This window comes from Leishmania martiniquensis, chromosome 2 (genome assembly GCF_017916325.1).
Source record: "Leishmania martiniquensis isolate LSCM1 chromosome 2, whole genome shotgun sequence".
Lineage (NCBI taxonomy): Eukaryota > Euglenozoa > Kinetoplastea > Trypanosomatida > Trypanosomatidae > Leishmania > Leishmania martiniquensis.
Window position 1 is genome coordinate 159,237 of NC_090137.1, and position 11,283 is coordinate 170,519.

Below are 11,283 nucleotides of genomic sequence, written 5' to 3' on the forward strand. Positions count from 1 at the left end.
AGACCAACGCTCACCATCAATGCTCCACACGCAAAGCAAGAGAGGCAAGGAAAAAAAGGGGGGCCCGCTTGTCGCTGTGCCGCTGGTGATACAGCACCGCGTCTCCCCCTCTTCACACGTGGGTTCCCTATCTGTGCTGAAACGCCGGCCCACAGCGGGTAAGAGAGGCTGCCCAAGCGGTGAGGGTCACACACACACACATATATATACAGGCAGAGGCAGGTAGGCGTGCGCACGCAGACGCGGAAAAGCGCACCGGTACGAAATGCAGCCCACGGGCGCTGGCGCATGCGGTGGCCCCTGCCTGTGTATATTTGTGTGATGTGTGTGATGTGTGTGAGCAGCTACTCCGAGGGTCGTTGAGAGGGAGGACATGCAGAGTGGGCAGGGGAGAGGGAGGAAGAAAAAGGGGGTATAAGAGGGAGCCTAAGTGCATGTCGCACAGGATCAAAAAAAAAGTCCCTAAAAGCAGTGAGTATACGAAAAGGCTCCTTGTATAGAGCACCGCATGAGCGGCATATTGTGTGTGTGTGTCGGGGGTGGGGGGTGCTGTCCATCACGAGAAGGCGCCGAGAGGGAGAAGGGGCCCCAAGCGAATGTGAAGACGACCCCCCTCCCCAGGCGCATGAGGGCCGCGGAAGGAATCCTCTTGAAGCGCGTGAGCGTTAAGGGGAAGGGGGTGGGGAGAGAAAAACGAGAGCCTCACAGCCTTCCTCGCGGCTGCGCCGCCTCTTCATCGCATTCACCCCTTTTCGGAGCCTGCCCATCAGCCTTGCACGCCGCTGGCGAAGCAGTGCAGTGCCCTGCGCGATCCCCCTCTCGCTTGCGGCGCAGTTCTTCGCGCCTCAGCTGCAAGGCGTGCTCAGCGTTGCGCTGCCGCTCTGCCAAGGCGGCGCGAACGTTTTCTGCCTCCTTTGCCTCGGCGCTGACGCGCAAGAAGATCTGTTCGATACTCGTCTGTGAGACGGTGTAGTCGGAGATGCACAGTGCCTCGCGGTGAGCCTGCACAGCTTGGAAAACGGTGGGCAGGTTCGTGTCCCTGGGCAGCATGAACGCCAGTCGCTTACCGCGCACCTCGGTGAGCCTCGAGGACGGAAACGTGGTCGTGACGAAATGGATAAGCCGCGCCTTGACCGCCTCCTCAGCCGCCCGGTCGCGCGTCTCGCGGTCCGCCGTGGTGGCGGAGGCTCCCGTGAGAGCGGAAGGCGGCTGCACGCGGAGGACCATCTCAAAGCCGCTACCGTACTTCTGTTTGAGGTGCACCTTACTCCCGATGCAGCGCAGCCGCCCGTCCACCATGATGGCAACGCAGTCGGCGAGGGCCTCGACCTCCTCGAGGTGGTGCGTGCACAGAACAATAGAGCAGCGATGTTTGATAGCCTGAATCGACGTCCACATGTCACGCCGCGCGACCGGGTCCATGCCCGCCGAGGGCTCATCGAACACAACAACTGGCGGCCCCCCGATCAGCGACAACGCAACGCTCAGCTTCCGACGGTTGCCACCCGACAACGCTGCCGATGTGGTGTTGGCGTACTCACACAGCCCGGTCAGCTGCAGCAGCGCGCGCACCACGTCCTCCTGCTGCTCGCGTGTGACGCCGCGGATTCCGGCGAACACCCGCAGGTGCTCCTCCACAGTGAGCAGGTCGAGCGTGGCGTCGAACTGCGGGCAGTACCCAATACACTGCAGCGCGTCCCGGCTTTCGGAGACGATGTCGTACCCGCACACGTACACACGGCCAGCGGTGGGGTAGAATTCCTGGCACATGATCGACATCGTCGTGGTCTTGCCGGCGCCATTGGTGCCGAGGAGGCCGAAGACTTCGCCTGGCACGACGCCGAAGGTAAGATCCTGCACAGCCACCTTGCCGGAGTCGTACCGCTTGTGCAACCCGACCACCGCGACGGCGTCGATGATGGGCGCGCTCCACTCGCAGCCCTGTACGCCGCCAAAGCTGCTTTCAGCGGCGCCCTCCTGCGTCAGCCCATACGATATGGGCTCGGCAACAGCCCCCGACCGGTACAGGCTCTCCTGCCTCATCAAATCAGCGCGATAGGCCTCCATGCGCCGTCGGACCTCGACCCGCTCATCCTCCACGTCGCTATCCTCGTCGACGTCCTCCACCGCACCCGCGCACCCGTCGCCGTGCGGTGGGCGCGGCCCAGCATCGCCCTCCCCCTCTTTCCCGCTGCTCGCCCGCTGCGCACGCCGGTACGCTTGCGAGAGGGCGGCGGCGTCGCCGTTCGCGTCGTAGCCCCGCAGCCGCCTCTTCAGTCGCCAGTACGGGTGATCGATGACCAACGTGAGCATGAGAAACAGCGGCCCCTCCACCGCCATGTACACGCACGGCCATCCGATCGTGTCCATGGAGAGGGCGGTCAGGCGCGGGTGCGACATCTGAAAGTGCGACAGCAAGGCGAGGTTCACAATGCCCTCGCCCACGGCATACGTGGGAAAGACTCGGAACGCCTTGCGCATCTCGTTGGCGGCCCCCTGCGTCTTTGGAAGGAGTTGCAGCACAAACACAACGATGACCAGAAAGAAGCCGGAGATGAAGCCGACCGCCATCACGACGATCTGCGCGCTCGAGTGCGTCGCGAAGGCAAACTGAGCAAGGTACGCCGTGCCAATGCTGCAGACACCGAAGACCGACAGCAATGTGAGCGTCGCGCCGATGGTGTCGTCCCCGACAAATTCGCGGCGCTGAAAGATGGCGAAGATCGCGACGACGAGCAGCATCGTTATAACGTACGCGGCGAAGTCGAAGGCGAAGTTCGCGCCCCAGTAGATGAGGTAACGCAGGCCGCAGATATCCTGCAGGTGGCGCGACTTGCACTCCCGCTCTTTCACCACCCAGGAAACGTAGTTGGACGGGAGGAAGGTGAAGGGCACCATAATAATAATGCCCATGAGCAGCCGCCGGATGCTGTCCTCCGAAGCCGACTCGGACATCGACGGCAGCTTGGCGGCGCTCAACGTAATAAATGCCGACGGGCCGCGAATTTTCTTCAAGAACAGATTGTAAATGTTCACCATGGCGATGGGAAGCTCGTGGTAGGCTGAGTAGTTCGTCAGCAGCACCAGGGATCTGCGCCCCACTGATGGCAGCATCGCCGCCACTGGATCGCCGCACACGACGCTGCTATACTTGCCGACGTCACCGTGCGCATACCACTCATCCTGCAGGTAAAAGTAGAAGTCGGACATATTCGCGATATTCAGGTCGCGCATGCGCTGGCGCGGTGCCACAGACGCCACCTCCTCGCTGGTGATGTTGAGGGAGCCCGCGCAGCCCGTCGTGTCCCACAGCGTGTAGTATGGGTAGTTGCTTGTATTCATCGCCAGCTCGCGGACAGAATAAACGCGCGCCATGCTGAGCAGCATCGCGACCAGGACGCACGCCACAGGGCAGATGATCTGAAAGCACAGCATCTTTCGGTCGCGCTTCAGATTATAAAAGCGTTTCCGCGCCATCGCCTCCGTCTGCAGAAGACTGACAGTCACCGCGGAGAAGGAAATCTCGCAGTTCCAAATGATGTCAACAGGCGAACGGAGCGGCGCCAAGACGCGCGGCATAGTGTGCTCCGTGTCCTCTGCACTCGTCGACGTCGACGTCGCCGCCGCCCCTGCGGCTGACAGCGCCCTCTCGCGGCCGCCATCGGCATTCTCCCGTGCCGCGCAGGAGACAGCTTTGGGGACGGCAGACTTCGTCGGCCTTGCGGGCCCGCAGGAGCACTCGGCCGCTGTGCGGCTCTCCGAGGCGCTGGAGTTCCCGCTATTGTCACCCGCCGCATAGCCCACTGCCGTCGGGCACGAGAAGCTGGGGCTTCGCTCCACCATCGTGGTGACAGCCCCTGAGTGGTGCGGCATCGGGCTGGCGCTTCTCTCAAGTGTCGAGTACTCTGCAGACACCGGCGTGCGCCCTCTGTTGTCGCCAGGCGGGCAGCCCGAGTGAGGATCACCGTAGGCGACTCGCCCCACTTCGCCATCGCCTACGTCATTGCTGTCCAAGTCAAGCCCGTCGCGGAAGGTGTGGCCGCTGTGGCCCTTGCCGCCGCCCCAGCAGCAGCACCACCACCACCACCGCAACCGGTTCCAGAGACTGGAGAGGTACCCTGTCTTTGCCGCCGCACTGTCGCTCGCCCGATACGCCTCCTGCTTCGCTCTCGCTCGCCTCTCGTCATCCTCGGCAGCGTCGTGTGCGATGGTTATAAAGATTTCCTCGAGCGTTGTCGGGGAGATGGCGTAGCCGCGAATGCCGATCATCGGCCCCACAGTGTCGAGAGCGCCCAGTAGATTTGGAAAGAGCTCCACCTGCCTCGCCGGCAGGCGGTAACTGAACTCGCCACCGCTGCTTGCCAGGCGCTCTGCCTGCGGCACGTGCTGCTGCAGGAACGCATCGAGCTCGCGGGCGTCGAGCAGTATGTCAGCTGAGATGGAGATGTTGTACCCGAGACCAAGCCGCGACTTCAAGAAGAGAGAGCTACCAGCGCACTTGAGGTGGCCACGGCTCATGATGGCCACCCGGTCACCGAGCAAGTCCGCCTCGTCCATAAAGTGCGTGGTCAGCAGCACGCTATGGCTGCGCGACATGCGCAGCAGTAGCCCCCACGTGTGGCGTCGCGCCGCCACATCCATGCCTGCGGTCGGCTCATCGAGGAGTACGAGGCTGCTGCCGCCAACAAAGGCGATGGCGACCGATAATTTTCGCTTCATGCCTCCCGAAAGCGCGCGCGACGGGTCGTTTTGCTTCGGCAGAAGATCCACCTCTTTGAGGGTGTGCACGACGGCGTCCTCCAGCGCCGCCCCGCGCATCCCCTTCAGGCGCGCAAAGAACTCCAGATGCTCGCGGCACGACAGCTCTGGCCAAAGAATGTTATGCTGCGGGCAGTAGCCGATCTCCTGGCGGGCACGCGCCAAATCGAATCGAACGGAGTGGCCGTCGATGTAGCAGTCCCCGCCATCCGGGTAGAGCATGCCCGTCATCATGTTCATCACGGTCGACTTGCCGGCGCCGTTGTGCCCCAGCAGCACGGAGATGCCAGCGTTTGGGATCTGCCAGCAAAAGTTGCGCACCGCAGCGAAGCGGCGGCCACCACGCCGGAAGAACTTGCGGAGGCCGACAACCCGCACCGAGAGCTGCTCCGGCGCGAAGGTTTCTGCTTCATGCACACCGTTAGGATCCCGGGCATCCTCGCCGCTGCCCAGGTCCTCGTCGTCGGCCTTGCTTGCAGCGCTGCACCCAGTGCAGCACCAGCCGTCGTCGGTGTCAGATGCCTCGACACCGGCAGCATAGCCCCCCCTTTTCGGCCCCCATGACGGCTGCGCGGCATGCTGCTCGACCATGCCGCTGCGAAGCTGCCGCTGCGTCACGCGCCGCTTGCGGCGGCAGTGCCGGATCGGGCCTCGAAGAAAGAAGAGCGGGTGCCTCGCCACGCCCGCGGACTTGGGCAGCACCGCGTCGAGGTAAAACATCAAGACGAGGTACAGACAGAAGTCTGCCGCCAAGATGCCCAAAAGGGTCGCGGTGTTGGGGTTATCGCTTCCGTCTCGGAAGATGAACGCCGAAAAGCCGTCGCCGCTCTCCCGGGACAGCACGTTCTGCATGATGAGCGCGAAGCAGGTGGGCGAGAAGATGCTGAGGCCGACGTAGACAGCCGGCTGCGCGGTGCGCATCGCAAAAAGCATCAGCGATATCGCGAAGTAGATGAGCGGCGTCATGAGGGCCGCCGTCCGTGACGTGCTGAAGAAGGCAGCCAACAGCCCCGACAGCGGTACGCACGTCAGGGCAAACAGGAAGATGACCAGCAGCACGCTAAAGGCGTCGCTCTTCGTCACGAAGGTGGCGCGCATCAGGAGCGTCATGGCGAAGGAGATGGTGAACATGAGGGCGACGCTGTGCAGCAGCCAACTGCACCAGAGGGGTGCCGAGCGGAGGCCCATGATGAGCGTCGCCTCCCGCACGCGTCGTTCCTTCTCCAACACGAGCCGCCGCGTCAACTGCGAGACGGGGTAAAGAAACGCCAGCACAATAACGAAGCCGAGGATGGTGTTCGCGGAGGTCAGTACCTGATTCCGCTGGAAGGGCACCCACGGCATGCCGCCGAGGAACATGGTGAAATCAGCCTGCTCGCGAAGGGCCGCGTTTGTCGCGAGGATGCGAGAGGCCTTCTGCGGCGTCCAGGTCGCCCGGAATTCGCCCAGCTCGGCGGCGCGGGCGAAGGGCTCGCCGTCGTCGCCCACCGGCTCTTGCGTGGCCCGCACAGCGTCGAACAGCTCGCGCGTGGTCAGCGCCACGTCCACCCGGCCGGAGGGCGCTGCGCGTTGCTGTTGCGCCGCCCGCCGCCTCGCCAGGTCCCGGATGCCCTCCACCTCAGCGCGCGTGGCACCAGCCGCAAAGAGGGATGTGATGTAGTACTTAATCAGCGTGTCCATCAACGATGGGTATCCACTCGCGTAGTAGACGTCAGACCGGTCGAAGCTCGGGCCACCAGGGTACGCCTTGTCGATCATCACCTCGAACCGCGGCAGCGCTGTCGCGTCCATCTCGATAGACAGGTCCAAGCCACTCTCATCGAGCCGGCGGATGTTCACGAGAGCCCAGGTGGGCCCACGCGCACCGCTCCTGATCACGCGGTGCGCCGCCTCGACGGTGTCGAAGGTGTCGTTGTAGACGTACTGGAAAAGCCGCGAGTACGCAGAAAGGAATGAGAGCATGTCCTCTGGCACGTTAGCGCGTGGGGCGAAGTACAGCTTCCCCGAGGACTGAATGGCGCTGAAGCGCGAGTTGGCAGCGAGACCCGCGCCGACGAGGAGACTCCGCGCTGCGGAAAAGTTCCTAGAGAGCTTCTTCGCCAGCCACTGGTAGGCAATGATGTCGTCTAACGGCATCACCTGCGAAAGGCCGTCACGCACGCCATCAACAAAGGCCCCCACCGCACGACCGCCGTGGGTGTAGCAGAGCCCTTTCACGGGCAGCGTCTCCTCGCCGAGCGAGTTGCACGTCACGGACAAGCCCGAATCGACCAACTTTTGGCAGGGCAGCAGCCCGTCAACGAAGTTTGGCTGCCCAAGCCACGTCTCGTTGTAGCAGAGGGACGCCAGGTACCGGCCAGGTCGGAAGTTGTACCCTCTGTCGCCAATGGAGCTGAGCCGGCTGTACCCCGGTGAGGTGGCGACACCGAAGGCGGCCCACAGCACCACCGCACATGCCGTGCACACAAGCGGAATCGCGATCTCCAGCATCACGCTCACCCAGCGGCGGCGGCGCTCGAGCGTGTCTCGCCACAGGGTCGCCCCCAGCTGGTCGAGCCACGTCCCAACGTTCTTCTGAGGCTGCCCAGTACCGCCAGCCGCTCGGTTTCGAAGGCCGTCGCCGCCGTCTAATGTGGACGGCGCATCGGACGCGGCAAAAGATGCGCTCTCAGCGTTTCGGCATTCCACCGCGCCGCGGTAACCGAAAGGGTCCCTCAGGCTGCTGGTGTAGACTTCATGGGCACGGGCGCGCCCGTCGTGGCCGCGGCCGCGGCCGGGAGCGGGTGCAACGCCGTCGTACGCGCCGTCGAGGTCGTCTGCGTCACCCGTCAGAGGGCTGCCGCTTCTGCTACACGTGGCGGTGACGCTGTTGGCCGCATCGGCCTCTGCGCCTCTGCGGCCGCCACCCACGGCGCAGTTGCTGCTCCATCGGCTCACCTTGTGCATTGCGTCACTCCCGGGGCCGATGCTGCTCTCGTCTGGCCGCGCCCAACGGCGGCTGTCAGCGTTGAGGGTATTGTCAAACTGAGCGAGCGGGGAGGTGGCGGCACTCGTGTCGAGGCTGCACTCCGCCCGGCTGGCCGAGACGAGCGCCGCCGCAGTAGGCGGCGTTGTCGGTTGCGGTGGCGCGGGTTCCGTCGAGCGAGCCGCAGGGGGCAGCGCGCCACCTGTGACGTGAGCGGCCGAAGCCAACGGCGGCATCAGCGCCCGGTCACCAGCCAGGCCGCCAGGCAAGCCGTCGCGAGTGGCCGTGGCGAATACTGCCGTCACCGCCCCCCCGCCCGTGTCCAACCTCGCCTGCTGCTGACCGTGGTCGAGCAGCGTTGGCTGGGCTGGGGATGGGAAGCCGCCAGGCCCCGCGGGTCGCTTCTGCTCGGCACCCTTCGCTCGCTGCACAGACGGGCGGCGGCCCCCGCGCCCGGCGGAAGCGCCGCCCGACACCGGCGAGTCCGCAGGCTCGCGTGAGAAGAGATCAGCAGACCAGCCGGTGGGACCCATCTCTATGCGGCGGTACTGCAGCTCACACTTGACTCGCGGCGGTGCTTCGTGACTGTAGCCGCGCCCCTGCGACTGCCCCGCCGACGGCTCGGCGCACCGACCGTTCGGGCTCGGCAAGCCATGCGTAAAGGCGGAAGGATTCATTAGCGACTGCTGGCGCGAGCTGCCGTCACCATCACCGCCGTTATCGTCGGCTGCAGCAGACGGCATATTCGCTCTTGCGACCGATGCCGCTGTAGGAGGTGGGAGCCCACCGTAGTAGCCAGCCCCTGCCTCGGAGCGCCGCAGAGCCGACGGCGAAACCGTGTGTACTCTTCTGGTGGGCTGCGGCATGGTGGAAGATGAGCGAGGCGAGCGTCGAGCTTCCCGCTCCGGTGCCGCCGGCCCTGCAGTGGCGGTCGCAGACGCCTCGGGCGAGAGCGGGCTGCGAGCGAAGGACTGCTGCCCGACTGCAGACGGCGCAGTTGCCGCCTCTGCGGCGGATGCGCGCCGAGCCCGGAGCACCGGTGGCTCATCCATCACAAAGCCCTCTTCTCCGGTTGCACTGTCACGCCGGTCGCCCGGGCGCGAAGCATGCATGGCGGGAGAGAGGAGAGGGGGGAGGGGGGAGTGGAAGGACTACGCCGTCTCTTCGGGGCTCGGCAGTCCCACGTATCCTTTTCACGCGCCGGTGTATGGGCAAACGCACGTCCCCTGTCGCCCTGTGCGAGTGCGGGCGCCGCGGCGGCGTGTGTGTGTGTGTGGGTGTGGGTGTGTGTATAATCGGGAGCACTAAATAAATAAATATATATGTATATATATGTATGTATATATGTATGTAGAAGTGGCCTCAAGGAATCACCCCACAGAGAGAGCGCGCACACACACAGACAGACAGACACACACAGAGAGAGAGAAGGGCAGTCGAAGTGAACGCGCGCACCCGAGCACAGGAGGGGGAGGGCGCGGTCTTCCGCTTTTCTCTGCCACTTCTTTGCCCCCTCTCACTTTCCAGACAGACACCCTCACGCACCAAAAGGCAGCGAGCTGCTCTCGTCAGCGGCTTACCGGCGGCCATGCAGAGGAATGGCAGAAAGACGGAGGAGGCGAAAAAAAGGGGGCGGAAGATGTAGCGAATGGGGGAAGGTTGCCATGAGGATGGGGGGAGAGCGTCTAGCCCACCCACGCGCACACACGCACACACACCTTCTAGGGCACCTGGAGGCGGGGGAGGCGCGTGCGGTGCGCACACACGCCCATGAAAGATGAGGGGGGACACCTGAGAGTTTGGCTGTCAGCCGCTCTCCATCTTTTGAGGGGAAAACAAGAAAAAAATAAAGTCCTTCGCATTCGATTGCTCTGCAGACGCTGAGATCGTTAAAGGCCCGCTTTTTCCAACGCGTCTCTTCAGCGGCGCGGTCTCCGCGCCATATATGCCCGCTAGCGGCCGTTGCTGCCGGAAACACACACACACACAAGCAGTGCCGTCCGCAGGGTTGTCTGCTCAGTACGTATATGCGGCCATCGACATGGATGTGGAGGAGGCGCCACTGACGCGGCGCGGTGGCAGATGCCCTCCAGGGCAAGCTGGCTTAAGTGCAGCAACTCCACGTCGCTGCCTCCACCGCCGTGAGGACGGTGTGAACGGCCACGCGCCTGCAGTCCGCACACCACGGCGCACGCTCGCGGTCGCTGCAACGCCAAGTGGCGGGCTTCCCCATCGGACGCGGGGCGCAGCCGACGCGCCTCGGTGTGAAGCGAAGCTGAAATGGCATCCCGTCCAGGGCAGTGTTGCATCAGCGCCACAGGAGCCGCGCCAGGCCGCACAGATGTGTATGTGTATATGATAGAGGTGCGCCGAATACACGGTTTCCTGAAGCCTTTACCTTGTCCAGTGCACCCCCCCTGTTCAGTGCGTCTATCGGCAGGCGGGCTGCTCCGGTGCCCTGCCGGCCAACCACGAAGGAGTTGCAACAAACGGTGGCGCACTCACCGGATCGACTCAACGGTTAGCATTCGCGACGAGAGCCCCAAACGGTCCAGACGGGGAGGGGGGCGAAGGGACGGCAGAGGCGTTGGAGATCTTTTCATCGCCGGTTCGGCTGTGATCAGCAGTGACCTCAGCGACTGTGCCGTGTGTCCGCGTGGCCGAGCTCATGCGGAGTAAAACCGCGTCAAGGCTCGCGAGGGGCCACGCCAGCCATGTGCCTACGGAGGGCTCGCGCCCTTGTGAACGTCTGCCGCCTTTGTTGGCGTGCGGGGGCGCACCAGCGCGTACCGGATCGCGGCGTGCCGTCGGAGAGCTCCCTCAGTAGGGAGAGTCACCGCTCCGGCCTCAGCGCGAAACGAGTGATGACCGCTGTCGTGTGCGTTGTGTCATCGCAGCGGCCTTCCCTCACACACCCACCTACTCCCCTCGGTGTCGCACTGCCTCGTGCCGGGGCCCTGCCCGCGCGGCGGTCGTGCTCCGCGAGCTGTGCTATCCCATGCGATGGGCTGCTGCTGCAAGTGACCCGCCACGTCGCATGCATAAGTACACACCTCTTTCTTGGAGATAAGGCGCCCGCTTCGCGCTCTGCCAGCAGTTGCATGGCCCGGCCCGGCTTATCCCAAGCACCTCGGCGCCAGGTACAAAGCGCGGGCCGCTTTACGTGAGCCCCCTCGCCGAGCTGAACGGCGCACGCCATCCTCGCTGCGCCACGTCAGGCCGCGCCATGCTCGCTAAGGCGCAGGTGCCTCGAGGCGTGGCTCTTCACCTCTCGCGCCCTCTCCTGCAGCGCTGGCGCCTCTGCTCTTGGCATCGGTGCCTGCAAAAGCTGCCGGTTGCATGTGGCTGCACGTAACACCAGCGCACACGTGTTTTTCTCGGTTGTGTGTGGGTGGGTGCGTGCTCCCCTTCCGTATTTGATCTCCCTTCTGCGCATCGTTCCTCCTTGCAGGGCCGACACGCGTCTGTGGAGAGCGTCTCCGCTTGCCGCGCCCCTTTCCGTCGCTGCCGCCCGGCTGACCGAAGAGCGGGTGCCCAAGGCTGCCGACTCCGTCTCTCGT

At 64.3% G+C, this 11,283-nt stretch overlaps 1 protein-coding gene across 1 annotated transcript; it reads right to left on the bottom strand.

Annotated features, from left to right (window-relative positions):
* Positions 1–702: 702 nt before the first annotated feature.
* Positions 703–8,835, bottom strand: LSCM1_08249 (uncharacterized protein; the record flags this gene model as incomplete). Its single annotated transcript, XM_067325584.1, has 1 exon — positions 703–8,835. One exon carries the CDS (start codon positions 8,833–8,835, stop codon positions 703–705), a length of 8,133 nt encoding a protein of 2,710 aa, XP_067181611.1.
* Positions 8,836–11,283: the final 2,448 nt, after the last annotated feature.